At 38.5% G+C, this 26096-nt stretch overlaps 1 protein-coding gene across 1 annotated transcript in view; it reads left to right on the top strand.

Moving 5' to 3' along the window:
• LOC121385320 (probable protein disulfide-isomerase A4) overlaps window positions 1-26096 on the top strand; it is a 58943-nt gene that overhangs the window by 18789 nt on the left and 14058 nt on the right. Inside the window, exons 8-23 of the mRNA XM_041515953.1 lie at window positions 3608-3675; window positions 4750-4841; window positions 7801-7869; window positions 9064-9200; window positions 10550-10617; window positions 11633-11714; window positions 13429-13441; window positions 13892-13957; window positions 16127-16266; window positions 17442-17512; window positions 18171-18299; window positions 18802-18991; window positions 20247-20314; window positions 21907-21988; window positions 23045-23057; window positions 24746-24814. Of these exons, the coding sequence (XP_041371887.1) occupies window positions 3608-3675; window positions 4750-4841; window positions 7801-7869; window positions 9064-9200; window positions 10550-10617; window positions 11633-11714; window positions 13429-13441; window positions 13892-13957; window positions 16127-16266; window positions 17442-17512; window positions 18171-18299; window positions 18802-18991; window positions 20247-20314; window positions 21907-21988; window positions 23045-23057; window positions 24746-24814 (1357 nt within the window). The remainder of the gene's footprint in view (window positions 1-3607; window positions 3676-4749; window positions 4842-7800; window positions 7870-9063; window positions 9201-10549; window positions 10618-11632; window positions 11715-13428; window positions 13442-13891; window positions 13958-16126; window positions 16267-17441; window positions 17513-18170; window positions 18300-18801; window positions 18992-20246; window positions 20315-21906; window positions 21989-23044; window positions 23058-24745; window positions 24815-26096) is intronic.

Here is a 26096-nt window from a genome sequence, read left to right as displayed (position 1 = left end):
TTACATGTACACAATGTTCATGTTTAAAACATATACTGCATTAAAAAAAACCTTTCATCCACTCACCTACTCACCTACTCCCCCCCCCCTCCCCCCCAAATATTCATGTACATCAGTTTTCATACATGTCAGTAATTAGTTTTAATTATTTCTGAGAGCAAGGCATTTGAAACGTTTATATTTATAATTATAGTGTTCCTTCACCATTAAAACAAATTTAAAAAGTGGAATACTTATACTTTAAATCATGAACTGTGTACTGCAATAAAATATTAACGGTAGAAATGCTTGGTATGTTCCTTCACATTATGCAGGGTTTGAAATTTACAATGCACTGGCGTAGGAAGGTGTTGGGGGGGGGGGGGGCACTTTTATATTTACACACTTTTATACTATTATAAAGCAAATATAAAGCAAAATATCTGCCAACCCGCCCCCGCCTCCCCCCAGCTTCCTACGCCAGTGCCACGGCACCGACAGCAAGTGCTTACTTGTCATTTTGCCCTGAAAATCCAACACTGCCGACTACAGTAAAAATGTCACTGTGCTCTTCCCATACATTCCATGTTGTATATTTTGTATATATACTACTCAAAAGAATTTAAAGGTCAGACGATATTTTCTACATTATTTTCTGAATGTCAATTATATTAGCTAGACCATAATGTCACGCATGGTATTGTTCCATTTTGACGAAAGTGGGTCTAAGCAACCCATAAATGAATTAAAATCAACGGTCATTGACACTGTCGACTAGTTCTAATGGCGAAAACATGCTTACATTTGCACGTAAATTAAGGCGAAAGCGAAAGGTCTGCTAAGTGCCCATAACTTGCTTTTTCACAAAGCGCTTCATTTGCACGCTTTGCACGTGTATTCCATGTTCCCAATACTGAATTTCCGTATAATTGGAGCTTGCGTTCGTGTACGGTGTACACTCCAAATTCGACAATGGTACGATTTCAACTGACTATCGAAGATCAATGAAGGGCTATTGCTTGGCTTCAGGATGGCAATATGCAAAGAAATGTTGCTCTGAGACTTGGTGTCAGTCAGAGTGTCGTTGGCCGACTGTGGCAACGGTACCAAGCAACGAATTCTGTTCGAAATCGTCCACGTTCGGGAAGACCCCGAAGCACTACAAATAGAGAGGACCGCTACATCACCAATATGGCTCTGCGTCAACGCACAACCACTGCACGCCGATTACGTGACAATCTGCGGACTGCGACTGGAACTCGAGTGTCTGATCAAACCATACGCAATCGTCTGAGAGCCAATAATCTACGCTGCCGTCGCCAGGCTGTTCGACCACCACTCCTACCACGTCACAGAACGGCCAGACGTCATTGGTGCACGCTTCATCTGCGGTGGCAACGTGTTCAGTGGGGTCGAGTGATGTTCACTGATGAGTCCAGGTTTAGTCTCCAGTTCAACGACGGTCGGGTTCGTGTCTACAGACGTCCTGGGGAGTGCTTCGCTGACGTTAACGTTAGACAACGTCACCGGTTCGGTGGTGGCAGTGTCATGGTGTGGGGCGGCATCTCTATCCACCACAGGACCCCCCTCTATGTGGTGGATGGCAATCTGAATGGAATCCGCTATCTGAATGAGATTATCCGGCCGTTGGTTCTCCCAGGCCTTCAGCAGACTGGCGGCGGGGCAGTTCTGCAGGATGACAATGCCACACCCCACCGCGCCAGGGTGGTAACGGACTTTCTCAGACAACAAGGTATTGCCAGGATGGATTGGCCAGCATATTCGCCTGACTTGGCCCCAATAGAGCACGCCTGGGACGAATTAGGCAGGAGAGTTCGGGATAACCATGCCCCTCCGACCAACCTTCATGATCTGGCAGAGTGGCAGGCCATTCCCCAAGAGTTCTTCAGATGTCTGATCAACAGCATGAGGCAACGATGTGTCAAGTGTATTCGCGCCAGGGGTGGATTCACACACTATTAAATGAATGTTCTAATGTGTAAAATCCATGTTTGACAACCTTCAACTTTGACGGCATGTCATGTGACTTTCTTGTATACAGTGACGTTTATTTGTTTTTTTTTGTAAATATGGAACAATAAATAAAAAAATTGGTGTAGTTTACATCATCAATCTAATACACTCTGAAACTTATTTGGTTATCAATTTTTGACCCTTAAATTCTTTTGAGTAGTATACATTGAAACTCATCTAAACCGAACACCCTCGGGACCAAGTAAAAAGTCAGGTTTTAAGACGTATCCGGTTTAGAGAGGTTCTCTTCTGTACAGATATTTAAAAAGGGGCCACAAAAAATGTCCGGTTTTGAGGGAATTTCGGTTCACAGAGGGTTCTGTTTTGAAAGGTTTCACTGTAGTTGACAAGCTGCTTGGGCCTGTTCTCTGATTGGGTTGGGGGTTTCTTAACCATCCCAGGCAGTGCCCCATGACTGGTATATCAAAGACTCTAGTATGTATGGTCATGTCTGTGGGACAGAGCATATAAAAGATACCTTGCTACTTAGGAACAAATGTAGCTGGTTTCCTCTGAAATCTACATCAGTACATGTTAGAATTATAAAATATTTTACATTCAGTAGCCAATGATTTATAAATCTCTTGTGTTCAGATATTCAAAAAGAGGCCACGAGAAACGTCCGGTTTTGATGGAATTCTGGTTTAGAGAGGGTCCGGTTTTGAGAGGTTTAATTTAACAACGCACTCAAAACATTTTATTTACAATTATATGGCGTCAGACATATGGTTAAGGACCACACAAATATAGAGAGGAAACCCACTGTCGCCACTTCATGGGCTACTCTTTTCAATTAGCAGCAAGGGATCTTTTATATGCACCATCCCATAGACAGGATAACACATACCACAGCCTTTGATGTACCAGTTGTGGTGTTATGGCTGGAACGAGAAATAGCCCAATGGGCCCACTGATGGGGATCAATCCCAAAACGACTACACATCAAGCGAGTTCTTTACCACGTCTGGGGAGGACTATAGTTTCTGTTTTTAAGTCTGGGGAGGTATTTTTTCTTTTTTGGGTTTTTTTTTCAATGTTTTTTGTGTTGTTACAGTAAGACCTGTCCCCAACCAGGGTGAATAATAAGGACAGATGGTCAACATGACCTTGATATATTACATATAACAGGTTTTCACTAAATTCTAGAGTAACCTGAGGAATAGTTCTAGAAGCAATACTAGTATAATAGAGGAAAGAATACAATTCAGTATACAGATATTAATTTACAAAGAAATAAAACTATCGCTAGTTGTGTAAATGCATAGAGTAGAAAATTATAAAAATGAAAGCTCAATAGAAAGTTGTTTATTTGTTTTAAATGAAAAATCAATGAGAGGTAAGAAAAAAAAGTTCATTAGTTGGTTTTTTTGTTTGTTTTGTTTTCAAAGTTACATTATTCCTGAATGTTACATCACAAACTATTTGTTTCTTCACCCAATCAGTTTATCCGACGCCATATATCCGTAAATAAAATGTGTTGAGTGCATCGTTAAATAAACCATTTCCTTCCTTCCTTCCAATCAGTTTACAGTTTACGACAGGAGAGAAATTTTATTACGTAGAATTCTTGTATATCTTCTTTTTGCTTTTCCAGGGTGTGGTTTCTGTAAAAGATTAAAACCTGAATACTCCGCTGCAGCCACAGAACTTAAAAGTGAAGCAGTGAGTTTTTATTCTATTCTATTTTATTCTGATAAGATTGTTAAATGTCACAAAGGTAAGACAAAATATCTATAACAAGTGGAATGTGCCAACTACATGTATTCTCGTTCCAACCAGTGCACAACAACTGGTCAAAGGCTGTGGTATGTGCTATCCTGTCTATGGGAAAGTGCATATAAAAGATCCCTTGCTGCATTAGAAAAAATGTAGCAGGTTTTCCTGTGATGACTACGAGTCAGAATGATCAAATGTTTGACACCCAGTAGCCGATGATTAATTAATCAATGTGCTCTTAGTGGTGTCGTTAAACAAAACAAACAAACTTCTCTTTTTCTGCAAACATTTAATATGTCGGCTTCAGACCCTAGTTTATAAACACTACAACATGTTTTTTCACTTTTAGAGTTGTTTTTGATAAATGAAATTAGCCATTACTTAGATTTTATTGTTTAGATTATCCATTTCCGTACATCCAAAGTGTTTCTGGTCATCCTGGTGTTTTTAATACCACGAAATGCATTATTCTTGTTTTTAAAAATGCACGTACCTTTGAGAAGAAACGGTTATGGAGACAAGCTCTAGTCTTATTTTTAAAGGTATTTTCCTGTTTCAACATCACAAAGTCTTGTTTCACTCTGTTGTAACTTTATCCAGATGTATAAAAAAATCAGTGTGCTCTAGTAGTGTCGTTAAATAAAACAAACATTACTTTTTTATCCAGATGTGTTACATGTTTGTTGTCAAGCGAAAATACTTGCCGAAAAGCCATTTTACAGTGAAAAATCTAATTTTAAAGACACAGGAAGCCAAGTTGTCTTTTGTTTTCTGTTAATAAATCGTTTCTGGTGAGTGTCATGTGCAAAACGGCGGGAAATATGAATTGGGGAATGCACTGTATACATTGTGCAGTATGTCGACTGGCGTGACGTCGGGCGAGATATCTTGCCTGCAGTAGTCAGAAGGTTAACCAAACTTAGTGTCCATTTTCATGGGTTAAAAGTAGAGTGTGCGCCTTTAAAAGCAGTATGATGTATTGAGTATGCAGGGTTTACAAAGTTTTATTTTGTGTTGTAGGTTTTGGTTGGAATAGATGTCGACAAACCGCATCACATGAATTTAAGAGCTGAATATAACATCACTGGATTTCCAACTCTTGTTTATTTTGAGTAAGTATGATGCTAGCTCACACGTCCATTAACTCTGTCAGGGCTAAGTCTGGGTTAGCAGAAAACGTTGCCAAGTTATCTATTAAACTTCAGAACCGGCCTCGGTGGCGCAGTGGTTAAGCCATCGGACTACAGGCTGGTAGGTACAGGGTTCGCAGCCGGGTACCGGCTCCCACCCAGAGCGAGTTCTTAAGGGCTCAATGGGTAGGTGTAAGGCCACTACACCCTCTTCTCTCTCACTAACCACTAACAACTAACAACTAACCCACTGTCCTAAGACAGACAGCCCAGATAGCTGAGGTGTGTGCCCAGAACAGCGTGTTTGAACCTTAATTGGATATAAGCACGAAAATAAGTTGAAGTAATAATAAATAAACTTCAAAATTTGAAAAAATCCAGTTACTTTCTCACAAAATAGCAAGTATTACATTAAATTATTGTGCCAAATCTAAATAAAATTCACCAAATGTTTATAAAATTTGCAAATTCGTGAATTTGATGAGTGTCAGAGCTAAAGTGTATTCGTTGTAACTGTCCAGCCAGTGTGGTCCTTAACCATATGTCTGACGCCATATAACCATAAATAAAATGTGTTGAGTGTGTCGTTAAATAAAACATTTCCTTCCTTCTTTGTAACCGATTGTCAGTTTTTAACAATCAAATGATCTCTAAGTACTATAACTTAAATACGTTAATGTTTTTTTAATCTGATGTTACAAATCATTAGTTTGATCTTGTTTGAGTAACATGTTAGTGGCTGGTACAAACACTGCGATGAGAAACCTAACGCCCATATCCGAAACCAGCTGAGTCTGTATTTACTGGATTTCTTCGTGTCACATTTATAGTGGTCAGCAAGGCTTCTAGAATTTTTATAAAATCCACTTGCCATGAGATCGGTGATTTAAAAAATATATACTAGCCACGATTAAATATTCACTAGCCCTACTTTACTTTTCTTTAATCCAATTTTACTAAATAATAGTAATAATCAGACATGTCACCTAAAGAGGGAGACAGAGTTTAAAAACACTAACATGTGGGATGGGGCAGGATATTCATATTTACAAAATAGACTTAACTGCAACATTTGACAAATTGTTTTTACTAGCCATCGGCATGGCAATAGTAGTTATTTACTAGCCCAACATCAAATATCACTAGCCATGGGAGTGGGGCTAGCATAATCTAGAAGCCCTGTCAGGCATGGCAATAGTAGTTATTTACTAGCCCAACATCAAATATCACTAGCCATGGGAGTGGGGCTACCATAATCTAGAAGCCCTGTCAGGCATGGCAGTAGTAGTTATTTACTAGCCCAACATGAATATCACTAGCTATGGGAGTGGGGCTACCATAATCTAGAAGCCCTGTCAGGCATGGCAATAGTAGTTATTTACTAGCCCAACATGAATATCACTAGCCATGGGAGTGGGGCTACCATAATCTAGAAGCCCTGTCAGGCATGGCAATAGTAGTTATTTACTAGCCCAACATTGAATATCACTAGCGATGGGAGTGGGGCTACCATAATCTAGAAGCCCTGTCGGGCATGGTAATAGTAGTTATTTACTATCCCAACATTGAATATCACTAGCCATGGGAGTGGGGCTACCATAATCTAGAAGCCCTGTTGGGCATGGTAATAGTAGTTATTTACTAGCCCAACATTGAATATCACTAGCGATGGGAGTGGGGCTACCATAATCTAGAAGCCCTGTCGGGCATGGTAATAGTAGTTATTTACTAGCCCAACATTGAATATCGCTAGCGATGGGAGTGGGGCTACCATAATCTAGAAGCCCTGTCGGGCATGGTAATAGTAGTTATTTACTATCCCAACATTGAATATCACTAGCCATGGGAGTGGGGCTACCATAATCTAGAAGCCCTGTTGGGCATGGTAATAGTAGTTATTTACTAGCCCAACATTGAATATCACTAGCGATGGGAGTGGGGCTACCATAATCTAGAAGCCCTGTCGGGCATGGTAATAGTAGTTATTTACTATCCCAACATTGAATATCACTAGCCATGGGAGTGGGGCTACCATAATCTAGAAGCCCTGTTGGGCATGGTAATAGTAGTTATTTACTAGCCCAACATTGAATATCACTAGCTATGGGAGTGGGGCTACCATAATCTAGAAGCCCTGTCAGGCATGGCAATAGTAGTTATTTACTAGCCCAACATTGAATATCACTAGCCATGGGAGTGGGGCTACCATAATCTAGAAGCCCTGTCAGGCATGGCAATAGTAGTTATTTACTAGCCCAACATTGAATATCACTAGCGATGGGAGTGGGGCTACCATAATCTAGAAGCCCTGTCAGGCATGGCAATAGTAGTTATTTACTAGCCCAACATTGAATATCACTAGCCATGGGAGTGGGGCTACGATAATCGAGAAGCCCTGTCAGGCATGACAATAGTAGTTATTTACTAGCCCAACATTGAATATCACTAGCCATGGGAGTGGGGCTACCATAATCTAGAAGCCCTGTCAGGCATGGCAATAGTAGTTATTTACTAGCCCAACATTGAATATCACTAGCCATGGGAGTGGGGCTACCATAATCTAGAAGCCCTGTCAGGCATGGCAATAGTAGTTATTTACTAGCCCAACATTGAATATCACTAGCGGTGGGAGTGGGGCTACCATAATCTAGAAGCCCTGTCAGGCATGGCAATAGTAGTTATTTACTAGCCCAACATTGAATATCACTAGCGGTGGGAGTGGGGATACCATAATCTAGAAGCCCTGTGGTCAGAAACATGTAAGTTATGTTATGAGTGAAACAATAAAACTGAATGTCTTTTTCCATCAGATTTCGGAAACACTGTATTTTGTATATTTTACTTCTCATTCCTTTTCTTTCTAGGGTTTTTTTTTGGGGGGGGGGGGGGGGTAGGCTTAGGTGTTATTGAAAACTTATGCATATGTTTGTTGTTCTTGCAGAAAGGGTAAAATGAAGATGAGATACGGAGGGGAAAATGATAAAGCTGGGATTGTTTCCTGGATGAAGAAGTGAGTTTTTTTCTTTATTCAACAGGTCCTAATCTTGTCGGCGAAATGAGCATTTCTTCGCCGAAAGTCAGCTGAGTTATTAGCAGTAGTGAGAAGTCAAAGTTGCCATAATATTTTGGACTTGATCCGATTTCAAAAACGAAATTATCTTTGGTGTCAGTCTGTATCCTCAAGTAATCGCGAAACTGCTTATTAACGGGAAATGGTTTCTGCGCATGCGCATTGTAATGACCAGTTGATTTGATGAAATAATGTTTCACCTTGTTCAATTTATTGTCAGAATCAACCAACAAATGTTAATACTCATGCCAGCTTCTGTTGTGAAGAGATTTCTTAATGTTGACATTCTTCAGATACACCCGTAACCAGGCTATTGTTTCTCAAAGTGACGTATGTCGCGCAGTGTGCTGTGACCAGTCAAGCGTTGTTAATCCTTGGCTAAATTCATTTCAGTAATGCTAGAAATACTAATTAATACTTAATTTTAGCATAACGGTACATTATCAACTATTTAATAATATCACATTTTTAATGTTTAAACTTTATTACCGGAAGTAGTATTTTACCCCGAGTGTAAAATTCTGAATTTTTCCGATTGAACGTAGAAACTGGCAAAACGTTACAAAATGTCACGATAAATGTTCACATCGCCTATTTTAATCAAACTTCACCCCTTTCTTCTGGGAACGGAGAAGTCACTTTTACTACTTTTTCAATTCTAGATTAGGGCCTGATTCATTATTTCAGGCTTGGAGGTCCCATTCCAGAGTTGCGTAATGGCAGCTTCCCATTGAAAGGGGAGGAACTCTAGGTTTCATCTCCATCCTATCTGTCCGTCTGTCTGTCTATCCGTCCCACTTATAGTTTTCTGGATGGGGTTTTCACAATGTTTTGATATACTGAGCTGAAATTATGTATATAGCTTTATCGTATATATTATTACAGATCAAGTTTGACCTTCATGGCAATTTACCCATTTTTGCCAGAGTTATGGCCCTTGAACTTAGGAGATATGAAAATAGTTTTCTGGACTTTTTTTGTTTTGTTTTTGCAATGCTGCAAGATATTGAGCTGAAACCCTACCCTCCTTAGAAAAAAGGGCCAACTTTATTTTTCCAATGTATTATTATTATTATTTTATATTATTATTAACTGAAAACAAGTGTTGTTTAACTGATATATATTTGTTTGTAGTCCGCAGCCCCCAAAACAGCCAGAGAAGGAGTCTGAATGGGCGGACGAGGAGAGTGATGTCGCACATCTTGACGACGACTCGTTCTCCGAATTCATCAAGAAAGAGTCGTCTGTACTTGTCATGTTTTACGCTCCGTGTAAGTTCAATATTAAACAAGTCACACATTCATTTGTAGTTATTTCTATGCTTATATCCAATTACGGTTCAAACACGCTGTCCAGGGCACACACCATGGCTACCTGGACTTATCCAGGATAGAAGATTAGTGGTTAGTGAGAGAGAAGTCGGTGTAGTGGTCTTACACCTACCCATTGAGTCGTTAAAACTCACTCTGGGTGGGAGCCGGTACCGGGATATGAACCCAGTACCTACCAGCTTTGTGACTGATGGCTTAGCCACGACACCGCCGATGCTGATGTACAAGTATCACAAATAAAATACAGCATTATTGCCATTAATAAATTTCTCCGACTTCATCTAGGAAAAAGTCGCCTGCTCTTGTAATGTTTTACGCTCCGTGTGTAAGTAAAGGGCTAGCTCTGGCACTCGCCAAATTCACCAATTGTGAATTTTAGAACAATGGGTTTTTTTGACAAATTTTATTTTATGGTAAACATTTTACATATCTCAATATCTCATGGTAAACATTTTACATATCTCATGGTAAACATTTGACATATCTCATGATAAACATTTGACATATCTCGTGGTAAACATTTTACATATCTCAGTATCTCATGATAAACATTTTACATATCTCGTGGTAAACATTTTACATATCTCAGTATCTCGTGGTAAACATTTCACATATCTCAGTATCTCATGATAAACATTTTACATATCTCGTGGTAAACATTTTACATATCTCAGTATCTCGTGGTAAACATTTTACATATCTCAGTATCTCATGATAAACATTTTACATATCTTATGGTAAACATTTTACATATCTCAGTATCTCATGGTAAACATTTTACATAGCTCAGTATCTCATGATAAACATTTTACATATCTTATGGTAAACATTTTACATATCTCAATATCTCATGGTAAACATTTTACATAGCTCAGTATCTCATGATAAACATTTTACATATCTTATGGTAAACATTTTACATATCTCAATATCTCATGGTAAACATTTTACATATCTCATGGTAAACATTTTACATATCTCATGGTATGACATTGGTGCACGATGTGCACACTTTTGTATGACCCACTACGCGGGCTCATACAATGTGCACATCGTTTTTTTTCGGTTCATACTTGCATTAACCAAAAAATAATTGCGGTCAATTCTTAAATAAAACATTGTGTTGTGATCGTCTCGTTAAACAAAACAAAAACTGTAACTTTTACGAGTGGAAAGGACATAACAAAAAAGAGTACATATTGGACTCGAGAATGTTTGTATAATTGTTGGTTGCTTTGACCTCTTGAGGTGGACCTAGTTTTAAGATATTTTTATAACTGTTTTTACAGGGTGCGGGCATTGCAAGAAAATTAAGCCAGAGTATACTGATGCAGCCAAAACCATGAAAGAACAAAATGTAAGTCTTCATTTAAAAATACATTTCCTGTGCTCTCAATACAAATGAAAGTAAGAGGCTAATTATTGAATGCATGTTGAATACAGAACAATCTGATTAAAATTAGCTCTACTGGGTCTACCCTGGTAGATCTAACAGTATTGCGTGGACTACCATGTCCAGGTGACATTTCATCTATAAATAACAATTCAAATATCGACCAATTACACTTCGCCGTTTATAGCATTATTCGGGAGCATACAGACTCTATAAAAAATATCAGGCGAGACTATTTATGCAATAGGCAGACTTGTTGGTCTATTTCAACATTAAAAAGCAGGGGCAAAAGTGCAGTAATAAACTCTGGATTGTATGCTAGTATAAACAGTTTTTATGGCTATACCATCACAGTTGGGGGGGGTTTCATAATGAAACATATTTTATATAAAATTTTATATTGAAATTAGTTTCCGGCATACTTCGTAATTCACCCGAAACATTTCGTATACCCGAAACATAATCCCAAATGTTTTCAAATTCTTTTCAAATCACTGGCATGATTTTGCAAGTAAGGTTTTGATTGGTCGAATGAAAGGTCAACTGGACATGAGCTCCAACGGGCTGCTGTTAGATCCACATGTAATAGTGGAGCTAATTTTAATTAGATTGAATACAGAAGTATTGTCTGAGAACCTTTCATTTTAGTTTGGACTTCAAATAATATTGGCTATTTCTCGCTCCAGCCAGTGCACCACGACTGGTATATCAAAGGCTGTGATATGTGCTATCCTGTCTGTGATCCATAACCATATGTCCGATGCCATATAACCGTAAATATGTTGAGTGCCTTGTTAAATAAAACATTTCCTTCCTTCCTTCAAATAATATTATTTTGCAGCGATGCTGTCATGTGTTTTTTCACAAAAGCTATATGTTTTATTAGTTGTGTTTTATAATTAATTACTAAAGTTAATTAGTATTGCTAGAATTGTTTTCGACATCTATATAATGTTTAATATTTCTTAATGTTTTCCAGATACCAGGAATTTTAGCAGCAGTGGATGCAACGAAGGCAAAAAAAATGGGAGAGGAATATAAAATAAAAGGTTTTCCAACAGGTAACAGTTACATTTGCAATCTTTATTTGTGAACCCCTTGTACGTGTACAGAACATACTTGAACCAATGTTTAGAAGAGTGGTCTGTTTAGAAAGGTTTTCTCTTTGAGGTTTTGAGACTTATTTCATTTCATTTCAACTTATATATTCGTGCTTATACACATGTATCCAATTATGTCCTGGGCACATACTTCGGCTATCTGGGCTGTCTGTCCAGGACAGTGGGCTAGTTATTAGTGTTAGTGAGAGAGAGAAGAGGGTGTAGTGGTCTTACACCTACCCACTGAGTCGTTAAAACTCGCTCTGAGTGGGAGCCGGTACCGGGCTGCGAACCCAGTACCTACCAGCCTTATGTCCGATGGCTTAACCATGACACCACCGAGGCCGGTACCGGGCTGCGAACCCAGTACCTACCAGCCTTATGTCCGATGGCTTAACTACGATGCCACCAAGGCAGGTAGGGACTTTTATAAGCCAGTCGCCGACAGGTTGTATTATGATATGGCATTGTCTGTCCATATGTATGTATGTATGTATGTATGTCTGACAGTAAACGTTTTGTATCCGAAGCATATCTTGCTTATCAGTTCATATAGGATCATCAAGCCTTGCATGCAAATACAAATTAGGATGGTGGCATGTTATGTACCATAATTAGGTCACCATGACCTACTTTTTAATACAATACTGCACATTAGAGAAAATCCTCATCTGGGTCATATCTTCCGTATTAATTCATGTGGGATGTTCAAACCTTGAATGCAAGTACAACTTTGATAGCTAGGTCACAGTGACCTACTTTTCACGCATTACTGCACATTAAAGGAAATCCTTGTCCAGGTCATATCTTCCTTATCAATTCATATTGGATCATCAAACCGTGTAAGTTAAATGCAAGAACAACTGTGTTTTGCTTACCATAACTACATGTAGGTCACTATGACCTACTTTTGACAGGCATATGTACCTCACCAATACTCTTGTTTTGTTTTTTGCATTTTGTTTGTTTCTCTCTTTTTTAAAAAATAATTGCTTAACTTTGGAAACCGGCCTCGGTGGCATCATGGTTAGGCCATCGGTCTACAAGCTGGTAGGTACTGGGTTCGGATCCCAGTCGAGGCATGGGATTTTTAATCCAGATACCGACTCCAAACCCTGAGTGAGTGCTCTGCAAGGCTCAATGGGTAGGTGTAAACCACTTGCACCGACCAGTGATCCATAACTGGTTCAACAAAGGCCATGGTTTGTGCTATCCTGCTTGTGGGAAGCGCAAATAAAAGATCCCTTGCTGTCTGTCATAAAAGAGTAGCCTATGTGGCGACAGCGGGTTTCCTCTAAAAAATCAATGTGCTCTAGTGGCTTCATTAAATAAAACAAACTTTACTCTTTTTTTCTCTTTTTTTTAAATAATTGCTTAACTTTGGAAATTGGTGTGTTTAACTGAGTTATTTTTCAGATTTCTTTCAAATTATTCGTTTAAAGAAAATGCCCTTAGTTTGCTGCCAATTTAAAAAAAAGTTCAACTAACAAAGACTTTTTAAGAAATAAAATGACATGTGTTTTTATTTTGCATTGATAAATACCGGTATGGTTACATAAGTGGTCAGGTGAAATTTTGAGTTTATTAAATCTGTGGATTGGTTTCTATTTCGCATTAATATATTTAATTATTATTATTTTATTTTTTTCATATTCATCAATGATGTGCTGACCAGTTAAATATTTCAAGTAAGTCTGGGTGTTTAATAATATACACTTTGATAAATATATGGAATTTGTCACTTTTTAAATATTATTATTATTATTATTTAATCATTTAATATTTATATAGAGAATAACAGGTTATTGGCTTTAATCTATGAGGGTATTCTTTAACTGAATGTTTTTATTTTCAGTGATTGAGAGTATGCACCTTTAACAAAATATAGAGAATATGTACCTTTAAATGAATGTTTGTCCTTTCCGAACTGGAGACATGCACCTTTAAATGAATGTTTGTATTTTCCGAAATGGAGACATGCACCTTTAAATGAATATTTGTAGTTTCCGAAATGAAGACATGCACTTTTAAATGAATGTTTGTATTATCAGAAATGTAGAATTTGTACCTTTTAATTGTGTGTCTATATTTTCAAAATGAGGAATATGCTCCTTTAACTGAATGTTTTATATTTTCAGAGATGGAGAATTTGCCTTTGATGTTAATGAAAGGACAAAAGAAAAGCTTGTTGATTTTATGAAGGAGTAAGTGCATGTTTATCTTTCTCACATTAATTTTATCAAGTCAGTGCACCACAGTACATCAAAGGCTGTGGTATGTGCTATCCTGTCTGTGGGATGGTGCATATAGAAGATCCCTTGCTGCTAATCGAAAAGAGTAGCCCATGAAGTGGCGACAGCAGGTTTCCTCCCACAATATCTGTGTGGTCCTTAACCGTATGTGCGACACCATATAACCGTCAATAAAATGTGTTGAGGGTGTCGTTAAATAAAACACTTCCTTCCTTCCTTCCCATTAATTGTAAAGGGTTTCTACTCTCTTTTTTTTTACTTACGACACTTTAATAAGTAAAGCTTAAGAATTAAAACAAACTGTAGATCAGGGGCTGAATTCACAAAGTTCTCTTAGGCTCTGCTAGACAACAAAGCATCCTCTTTTAGTCTTTTAGCATTGCACTGCGAGATCGCAAAGTTGAGAGAGTTTAGAGAATTAGGCCCCAGGATTTTAATTCACAAAGCTCTCTTGGCTCTGCTAGACAACAAAGCATCCTCTTTTAGTCTTTTAGCATTGCACTGCGAGATCGCAAAGTTGAGAGAGTTTAGAGAATTAGGCCCCAGGATTTTAATTCACAAAGCTCTCTTAGGCTCTGCTAGACAACAAAGCATCCTCTTTTAGTCTTTTAGCATTGCACTGCGAGATTGCAAAGTTGAGAGAGTTTAGAGAATTAGGCCCCAGGATTTTAATTCACAAAGCTCTCTTAGGCTCTGCTAGACAACAAAGCATCCTCTTTTAGTCTTTTAGCATTGCACTGCGAGATCGCAAAGTTTAGAGAATTAGGCCCCAGGATTTTAATTCACAAAGCTCTCTTAGGCTCTGCTAGACAACAAAGCATCCTCTTTTAGTCTTTTAGCATTGCACTGCGAGATTGCAAAGTTGAGAGAGTTTAGAGAATTAGGCCCCAGGATTTTAATTCACAAAGCTCTCTTAGGCTCTGCTAGACAACAAAGCATCCTCTTTTAGTCTTTTAGCATTGCACTGCGAGATCGCAAAGTTGAGAGAGTTTAGAGAATTAGGCCCCAGGATTTTAATTCACAAAGCTCTCTTAGGCTCTGCTAGACAACAAAGCATCCTCTTTTAGTCTTTTAGCATTGCACTGCGAGATCGCAAAGTTGAGAGAGTTTAGAGAATTAGGCCCCAGGATTTTAATTCACAAAGCTCTCTTAGGCTCTGCTAGACAACAAAGCATCCTCTTTTAGTCTTTTAGCATTGCACTGCGAGATCGCAAAGTTGAGAGAGTTTAGTGAATTAGGCCCCAGGATTTTAATTCACAAAGCTCTCTTAGGCTCTGCTAGACAACAAAGCATCCTCTTTTAGTCTTTTAGCATTGCACTGCGAGATCGCAAAGTTGCAAGAGTTTAGAGAATTAGGCCCCAGGATTTTAATTCACAAAGCTCTCTTAGGCTCTACTAGACAACAAAGCATCCTCTTTTAGTCTTTTAGCATTACACTGCGAGATCGCAAAGTTGAGAGAGTTAGAGAATTAGGCCCCAGGATTTTAATTGACAAAGCTCTCTTAGGCTCTGCTAGACAACAAAGCATCCTCTTTTAGTCTTTTAGCATTACACTGTGATATCGCAAAGTTGCGAGAGTTTAGTGAATTAGGCCCCAGGTCTGTGAATTCAAGGCAAGTTAATTGCACATGATGTAAAATTTATAAATATAAGCAGATTGAAATTTTTTCTCTTTATCTTTAGCCCATGAAGTGGCGACAGCGGGTTTCCTCTCTATCTGTGTGGTCCTTAACCATATGTCTGACGCCATATAACCGTAAATAAAATGTGTTGAGTGCATCGTTAAATAAAACATTTCCTTCCTTTAGCTCCTGGTAAAAGCTGGTAAAATAAGAAAAAGTTGGAATATCTCAGTAGTAGATGTAGTATTTAATGTTTTGCATTAATTAATAACTGTTTTTTATAATAATAAAAATAATGTTTACTGTGAGTCTCAGGCTCTTATGCAGAGCTTGTGACACTTGTTTCTTTAAAATCATTACGACACACAAGCTTTTGTAATAATCTCTATTTATAGTTTTTGTTGTGCTGTTGTTCATGTTCTACACTATAATACAGATCAGTGCAGTTTTTGTCTGCCGTTCTTGTTGTCTTGCAGTATAGTTATTGTGTGTTTTGCAGTCCAAAGGAGCCTCCCCCACCCCCTCCCCCCGAGCCCAAGTGGGAGGAGCAGGAGAGCGACGTGGTGCACCTGACGGAGGAGACGTTTAAAACTCTCCTACGCAAGAAGAAACATGCACTCGTTATGTTTTACGCACCATGTAAGTGTTCAGTGTTCATTATATGGGTCGCAAGAAGAAACACGCACTCGTTATGTTTTACGCACCATGCAAGTGTTCAGTGTTCATTATATGGGTCGCAAGAAGAAACACGCATTCGTTGTTTTACGCACCACCATGTAAGTGTTCAGTGTTCATTATATGGGTCGCAAGAAGAAACACGCACTCGTTATGTTTTACGCACCATGCAAGTGTTCAGTGTTCATTATATGGGTCGCAAGAAGAAACACGCATTCGTTGTTTTACGCACCATGTAAGTGTTCAGTGTTCATTATATGGGTCGCAAGAAAAAACACGCACTCGTTATGTTTTACGCACCATGTAAGTGTTCAGTGTTCATTATATGGGTCGCAAGAAGAAACACGCACTCGTTATGTTTTACGCACCATGTAAGTGTTCGTTTTTGTGTCTCCTTTTTGTTCTAATGAAGCGGAATCGTTAGAACATTTATTCTTCACTTGTTATCACACAAGACAGTTGTGGATAAACTTTAAAAATTGGTTTGAGATCAAAACAGGTACAACCTTGAATTTAGATATATGTGTTATACTACTTGGAGGTCCACACTTAAGTGTTTTATTAAATCATCTATTTTTAATTGCGAAACAGTACATTTATAATCGTATATATACAAATCATTCTCTAAATTTTATTGAAGTTGTAAATATAATAACATATCACAGAAATATTGAAAGATTCATATTGTCAGGAAAAGAAGACCAGTTTACAAGTAAATGGGCTAATTTACAACATTAGTCATTTAAAGATGTTATTTCTCTGTTTCTCTTGTTTTGTTTTCAAACCCATTGTACTTACACCCCCTACTCCAAACTATATTTATATATTTGGAGATTGTTACCGAAAAGGATCTCTATTTTTTTACTCAACCCTGTATGTTAACTTTACCATCTAGGAGCCATATGGTGCCTACTTGTATTTTTATATATATAGTATGAAATGTGTTAGTCGCCAAATAAAAAACATGGTCTCGTATGTGACTAAATCAGTCGCAATGTAGAGGGCTGTCACTTCTGTTTCAGACAGTCCAGATAGCTGAGGTGTGTGCCCAGGACAGCGTGCTTGAACCTTTATTGGGTATAAGCACGAACATAAGTTGAAATGAGATGAAATGTTGTGTTTGTTTCTTCCCCCGACAGGGTGTGGTCACTGCAAGAAGGCAAAACCAGAGTTTATGGCAGCTGCTTCCACATTTAAAGAGGACTCCAAGGTTTGTACCCAGTTTAGTGACACAATTTATTGTTAACCTCTTTTCATACATCTGTTGGCGTTTCTTAATTTGTTTGGTGGGGAGGCGGAGGAAGGGGTGCACAACATTTTCATTGCTTTTCTTTCTGGCAGCTCTATCTTTCTTTTAACCACTTTTGCTATTCACGTTCACATCCCAGTCCTTGAAGGAAAGACGTGATAGAAATCAAAGGAGAATTTATAGTAAATGAGGCAGTGGAATGGGGGGTGGGGGGGTGATCTGGTTTTGTAATCAGCGGGTTAATGTTAAAGTTTTAATTATCTTTTCTTCTTACTATTTCGAGTGCGGGACGTAGCCCATTGGGTAAAGCGTTCACTTTATGCACGGTTGGTCTAGGATCGATCCCCGTCGGTGGACCCATTGAGCTATTTCTCGCTCCAGCCAGAGTTCCACAACTGGTGTAACAAAGGCCGTGGTATGTACTATCCTGTCTGTGGGATGGTGCATATAAAAGATCCCTTGCTGCAAATCGAAAAGAGTAGCCCATGAAGTGGCGACAGCGGGTTTCCTCTATCAATATCTGTCTAGTCCTTAATCATATGTCTGACGCCATATAACCGTAAATAAAAATGTGTTGAGTGCGTCGTTAAATAAAACAGTTCCTTCCTTACTATTTCAGGTTTGTTTTGCGGCGCTGGACTGTACGTCGCACACTGACGTGTGTACGAGTAACGACGTTACAGGATACCCGACATTTAAATACTTCAACTATGGGAAGAATCCACAGAAATACATGGGAGGTAGAGAGGTGAGTACCATGGGATGGGGTGGGGTTGGGGTGAGGGGGTTGGGTATAGGCATACAGGCTCTCATTTTTTTAGTGGGGAGAGCAGGCTGGCTTTTGCCCGAATTAAACGAAAATGCCCGAATCTGGGTAACAACATTTATTCATATTAGTATTACTACCAAACAGCTATGTAGGGTTGCAAACAAATCACTGCACATTTTTACACGGATTACAACTAAGTTTGAGGGTAGAATGATGGAAATTTGTAGTAAAAAGGTCTCAGGTTACACATTTTTGCCACAATTTGAGAATTTGCTTTATGTCCCCCCCCCCCATCTCATACGCTTATGGGAGTGAGGAATGGAGGTGAAATATAAAAATAAAATATAAATCTTCCTTTCATTTGTTCTACGCTCCTTGTAAGCTGTATTGTTTTCATTAATCTTCTGCCGATTGAACCAGAGACCGGGGTGTGAGAGAAATATAACAAAATATCAATCTTCGTTTTATCTGTGTGTCGCAGGAGCCAGACTTCGTGAACTTCATGAAGGATCCTCTGAACCCAACCCCGACCCCGAGTCCACAGGTCGCGACTCCCGAGGACAGCTGGAAGGACATCGCGGGTCACGAGAACATCCACCACCTGTCACAGGCCAACTTCGACAAGGTCGTCGGCGAAAAGAAATCCGTGCTCATCATGTTCTATGCACCGTGTAAGTCTTTATTAATCTCCTGCGCTTGATACGCGGTCAGTTTAGGATCGATCCCCCATCAGTTGGCCCATTGGGCTATTTCTCATTCCAGCCAGTGCTCCACGATTGGTGTAACAAATGCCTTGGTTATTTACGGTTATATGGCGTCAGACCACACAGATATAAAGAGAGGAAACCCACTGTCGCCACTTCATGGGCTACTCTTTTCGATAATTAGCAGCAAGGGATCTTTTATATACACCATCCCACAGACAGGGTGGTACATACCATGGCCTTTGTTACACCAGTTGTAGAGCACTGGCTGGAACGAGAAATAGCCCAATTGGCCCACAGACGGGGATCGATCCCAAACTGACCGCGTATCAATCGAGCGCTGTACCACTGGGCTACGTCCTGCCCCATTGTTACAGGCCGCCAGAACAAAGAAAGTTTAAAATCATAGTTGCACTTATAGATGTTCATTTTAGACCTTGCTTAAAAACAATGTGAAATTAATTTTAACATAGGTGTTATTAATGTTTTTGTCTGTAAATATTTCTACTTTGCTTGATTTTCAGTTGCAAAGTCCTACATCTATGAAATACTGTAGATCTAAAATTAACACGTCCCTAAATTAATGGGAGTGACGGTGGGCAGACTAAAATGCGACATGAAATTAATGCGAGTGGCCTCCTTTTGAAATATTGCTTTCCTAACAACATGCGTCTGTGTACTTTTCAGTTAAATCCGAGTTGCAGGTATCTTTAATGAGATCAACTTACTAACATGTCTGTATACACGTCAGTTAACCTGGTTAGTCCCTAGTGTTTTTGGTGAGATCAACTCACGAACATGTCTGTATACATATCATTTAACCTGTTTAGTTCCTAGTGTTTTTGGTGAGATCAACTCATAGTTTGCTGGACTATTCAACTATTTGTCTGTTTCACCTACAATGAATTGTTTTCCTGTTGTGTTTTATAAATATGTTATAATTTTAATCTTTGTTTGTTTTGTTTTAATAATGTGGGACACATAGACAAAACATAAAAATAAATGTGTCATGTTATTAAGAATAACATGAACTAGCATTTTTTGCATTAATATTATGATCGCATTAATTTCAGGATCTACAGTATGGGTAAATCATTGCAACTGTGAATGTTCAACTGATTAATGTAATAGCATTAATTTAATTAATTTCAGAAATTTTTAAAATCCATTATTTTATTTTTGTAATATAACGCGGTTAAACTTCTTTTTTTCATTTTAACAGGGTGTGGCCACTGTAAGGCTATGAAACCTGCTTATTGTGAAGCTGCAACAAAGCTGATTACAGAAGGCGTATGTTTTATAATTATATTTAAATTCATTTTTAAAAATTAAAGAATAAGACTGCATAAATTATTTGGTTCCAATTTTGATTTTTACAAACATGGATATTATTAAAATGGTTGCATCTTAGTACTAGAGTAGGTGCCTCATACGAATCTTAATAATGCTACAAGTAATAATGGAATAGTCCCAGAGGAGTCACATTAAACCAATAGCAACAGTAAAAGTCAAGTTTTGTTTGATTTAACGACACCACTAGAGCACATTGATTTTTTATCTTATCGGCTATTGGACGTCAAACATATGGTCATTCTGACACTGTTTTTTAGAGGAAACCCGCTGTTGCTACATAGGCCACTCTTTTACGACAGCCAGCAAGGGATCTTTTATTTGTGCTTCCCACAGGCAGGATAGCACAAACCATGGCTTTTGTTGAACCAGTTATGGATCACTGGTCGGTGCAAGTGGTTTACACTACCCATTGAGCCTTGCGGAGCACTCACTCAGGGTTTGAAGTCGGTATCTGGATTAAAAATCCCATGCCTCGACTGGGATCCGAACCCAGTACCTACCAGCCTGTAGACCGATGGCCTAACCACTACGCCACCGAGGCCGGTTCAATAGCAACAGCTGATGGGAAAATGACAGACAGATGTGTGGCAGTTGGAGAGACAAGGACTGGGATGTGGAGGTGGACAGTGGAAAGTGTTAAAATATAGAAGCAACTGCGAGATCAGGAAAAAAATAATATGGAATTCAAAAGATTGAAAGGAAAGGGGGCAGTGAGATTATTTTTAAAATGTTAACTTTAAATGTTCAAATAAAGAAAAGTAACATTGTTTCATTTTCTGGGCCCATATCTTCAAAGCCCATATCTTGGAGCTACAAAAATAGTAAAAACCATTGTAAGCTATGACGTCACTATGACGTGTGCTGTAGTTTACTTTTGCAATTCGGGGGGATTTTACTGTTTGGTGATATGCATCCTGAGGTATTGCACATCGCAGGTATCGCATACTTTGACTTTGTTGTTTACATATGTTGTCTTTATCATCCATTAAAGGCTTTTATAGGAGATATTGCTAGCATTATAATTTGCAATATCTCCGGCAATATTCTCCTAGGAGATATCGCTAGCATTATAATTTGCAATATCTCCGGCAATATTCTCCTAGGAGATATCGCTAGCATTATAATTTGCAATATCTCCGGCAATATTCTCCTAGGAGATATCGCTAGCATTATAATTTGCAATATCTCCGGCAATATTCTCCTAGGAGATATCGCTAGCATTTAATTTGCAATATCTCCGGCAATATTCTCCTAGGAGATATCGCTAGCATTATAATTTGCAATATCTCCGGCAATATTCTCCTAGGAGATATCGCTAGCATTATAATTTGCAATATCTCCGGCAATATTCTCCTAGGAGATATCGCTAGCATTATAATTTGCAATATCTCCGGCAATATTCTCCTAGGAGATATCGCTAGCATTATAATTTGCAATATCCTGCATTATTCTGCTTTGATTTGATTTTGGTGGTCTGCATATTTTTTCCAGTCTGCTGTTTTTTAGGTTTATTGCTGTTTTACTTTCAGATTGGTGGAGCGATAGCAGCTATTGACGCTACCGTGGAAACGGCGCTTGCAGCAAAGTATAATGTCAAAGGTTACCCCACATGTGAGTGTTCATTTCCAACTGGAGGGTACTATAGCTTTCATCTTTGTCCTGTCTGTCTGTCTGCCTGTCTATCTGTCTGTCTGTCTGTCCATCCATCTGTCCCACATAGTTTTCTGGATGTTTTTTCACAATGCCTTGGGATATTGAAATAAAATTTTCTGTATAGCTTTATCATGTACTGTTACAGATCAAATTTAACTTTAATGGCGATTTATCCATTTTGGACAGAGTTATGGCCCTTGAACATAAGAGATGCAAAAAAACAAAACATTCCGGACTTGGTTTTTTTAGCTAAAATTTTATGTAGAGCTTTATTTTGTACTGTTACAGATCAAGTTTTACTTTCATGGTCATATATTGATTTTTCAAGTTATTTCCCTTGAACATAGGAGATATGAAAATTTGTTTTACCAAAATTATTGTTTGACATCCAGTAACCGATGATTGATAAATCAGTGTGCTCTAGTGGTGTTTGTTGAATAAAACAAACTTTTTCTTTATTTTATTCTGGTTAAAAATACAATGTGTCATGTTAATATTGCACCGATACATGGGGCTAATTTTCCCAATGATTCATCAATTTTCTCCAGTTGTGTCATTAATAAAAACAAACTTTTTCCTTTCCATTTCTTCAACTGCTTCCGGTGAACTTTTTAAATATAGAATACTAAGCGAGCTTGCCTGTCGTATTATTTTTATGAAATGAGTGAACAGTTTTGGTATCTGACGAGCAAAAGCAAGTCAGATACCAACACTGTTCACAAGTTTCATAAAAAAATTGTATGACAGGCAAGCTCATTTATTATTTTATTTATTACAAACCAACTGCAAACAAGCCACAGAAGTCAGCCGATGTTGAGACTGTATACACATTATGTTTCTACGTATTGTGTCAGCAAGTGATTTACGTCACGCTCACATCACGCCAATATTACACTAGTTAGATATTGAGTGATTGTTGTGACATGAGCAATATCTTACACTGGTGTGTAATAAAAAAGATTTCAGTATGTTATCATTTGCTTTTCTTTTCTTTCTTTTTCATGTCCACATCAGTGCAATACTTCAAGTAAGTATTTTTCCACTGCCTTTTTGTGTACACTGAAAATAAACAAACAATGATCTGTATGTAATCTATGATTAATGCATCAAAGCTGGGGTGGATCTAGCCTTTCTTGTGGGGAGGGGGGGTGGGAGGGTGGGCAGAACGAAAAAGCCACAATGAAACTTTAAAAGGGCACCATTGTAACAACCTCTGTTTTGTGGGGATGGGGGGGGTGGGTCAGAACAAAAAAGGCACAATGAAAGTTTAAAAGGGCACCATTGTAACAACCTCTGTTTTGTGGGGGGGGGGTGGGGCAGAAAAAAGGCACAATGAAATTTTAAAAGGGCACCATTGTAACAAGCTCTGTTGTCTTGTGGGGAGGGGGTGGGTGGGGCAGAACGAAAAAGGCACAATGAAAGTTTAAAAGGGCACCATTGTAACAACCTCTGTTGTCTTGTGGGGAGGGGGGTGGGTGGATGGGGCAGAACAAAAAAGGCACAATGAAAGTTTAAAAGGGCACCATTGTAACAAGCTCTGTTGTCTTGTGGGGAGGGGGGTGGGTGGATGGGGCAGAACAAAAAAGGCACAATGAAAGTTTAAAAGGGCACCATTGTAACAGCCTGATATTGCTACATCTTCCCTCTAATATCGTCTCGGGTGATGTTGATCATTTGTAAATTATGTGTATATTGAACAGGGTTACGTAACAATGCGGTGAAAGGTTCCACACACTATATGCAATAGACGGCTTGTTTTAAATCAATATATTTCAGTTGGGTTCGTTCTGTTACATCGTTGCGATACATCTAAACAGAAAATGATCACTTAATATTTATATATACATGTATATTCTGATTGATCTTGTGTGTTAAAAATTCTAATAAATTGTAAAAAGGGCATTTCTCAAATTTGAGGGGGAAGGTACAGATCTCTCAGTGCCATTCAAAAACACTTGCTAGGACAATGTGGTGTTATTTAAAGAGATGTTTATAGACTAGGCCCCTGAGCCCTGTCTCACGAAGTGATCTAAGATCATCTTACTTCCACAACTATCTTATACACTTAGCGCTAAGATTGCTTCGTGTAATGGTGCCCTGATATGTTAAGGGAAAAACAATTTGTGCAGGCTTTCATTTTTCATTGTCATGTTTGATTGGAAACACATTTTATTACCCACATGGTTAAAACCATTTTGGTACATAACAAAGTGATACGTCCCACTAGAACGCCAAGTGGGATGTAACACTTCGTGACGTCATCAACTGGCACACTACAACCTTACAGTAACGTCAACCAAACGAGTTGAGTGATATAAATTAAGATCGATTATGGGTAATAAATAGGATATTAAACTTGCTTCCATTTCGTATCATGTTTATGTCCCTTGTAAAATAATTTTCATTGTCACTCGATAAAGCTCGTGACAACTGAAAATCATTTCACTCAAGTCATAAACATGATATGAAATGGAAGCTATTCTATAATTATTGCATATTATACACACACACACACACACACACACACACACATACACACATACACATATACACACACACACACATACATACACACACACACACACACACACACACACACGCAAAAGGATTGGGCACAAGTTATCCAACTTACGAGGCCCTCTCCCATGTTAACTGTGGTGGTATTTTAGCAATACATAATGTCAACCGATCTCAATTTCTACTCTCTTTTTTCAGGAACGGTGAATTTGCATTTGAATATACAAAGGGCAGATCTGTCGATGATATAGTGAATTTTATGATAGAGTAAGTATTACTGAACCCTACTAATGCTGTGGTATCAGCGGTTGCAAAACAAGGCGTCGCATGTGACGTTTACTACCCTCATTTCCAACGTCTATTTTCACCACAGTTGCTCATAATCCGGAAATAAAAGAAACATCTAAAAGTAACTTTTTTTCTATTTGCTGTCACATGCAATATTTCACTGACAAATAGTTGATCATCAGTAATCTTTGACTCATCCACGACATCAATATACCTACCGATGTAACTTTATTCAAGTTATAAAATGTAAACATTGAAAGAGAAAAAAAACAGTTGGCCTCAGACCACAATTAATTTCACTATGTTTTCTCATGTATCCCCAGTGGCTGTAGCACTTTTATTAATTTCACCAGGCCATTAGCATTTCACAGGAAACATTACCTGCCTGGGCCCAATGAACACTCAAAAGGACGACCTCTGTTGTCCAGCTCTTTTCCGTGTTATATCAATGTAAACAAACACACGTGGGCTAAGGGACCGAATCACACCCATGTCTGTGCATTTTACACAAATTTTGCATGACTTCAAGGTGCTCTGGGGGACAGTATGCAGTATCCAGTGTAAAGCAAGTGCACATATTCACTAACTGCATCCTCTTACCTGTCAAACCCAGTGTAACAATCCAGTATACAAAGCAGCTCCCCAGCCATTAATCACATCACAAGAAAACTATATTTTCTTGCATTAGTTTCCATATTTTGGACAACCAAATGGGTGGATAACTCTAGTCTGATGCCAGTTCATCGTATCTCTGCCATTTTGTTGTTTTTCTTGCACTGGAATCCAAATATTTGTTCCTCTAATACTACTATTAATAGAGTGCCAAATGGTAACCAGTATTTATATTAGTTGAAAGGTTGCAAGCCACCATTTATCTTTGCAAAACTTTGTGGGATGGTGCATATAAAGGATTCCTTGCTGCTAATGTAAAAACTTAGCAGGTTTCATCTCTATGACTGTCAAAATTACTAAATGTTTGACATCCAATAGCCATGATTAATAAATCAATGTGCTCCAGTGGTGTCGTTAAACAAAACAAACTTATTTATTTTGATGATGAGTTTGGGAGGGACGTAATCCAGTGGGAAAAAGCTCACCTGATGCAAGGTGATCGATCCAATCGTGGCTCATTAAGTTCTTTTTTATTCCAGCCAGACTGGTATATCAAAGGTTTGGTATGTGCTGTCCTGTTTGTGGTATGGTGCATATAAGAAAGAAAGAAATGTTTTATTTAACGACCCACTCGACACATTGTATTTAC

Source organism: Gigantopelta aegis, chromosome 11 (assembly GCF_016097555.1).
Source record: "Gigantopelta aegis isolate Gae_Host chromosome 11, Gae_host_genome, whole genome shotgun sequence".
Classification (NCBI taxonomy): Eukaryota; Metazoa; Mollusca; class Gastropoda; order Neomphalida; family Peltospiridae; genus Gigantopelta; species Gigantopelta aegis.
The sequence above is the reverse complement of the archived record's forward strand: the minus strand, read 5'-3'. Positions and strand labels throughout refer to the sequence as shown.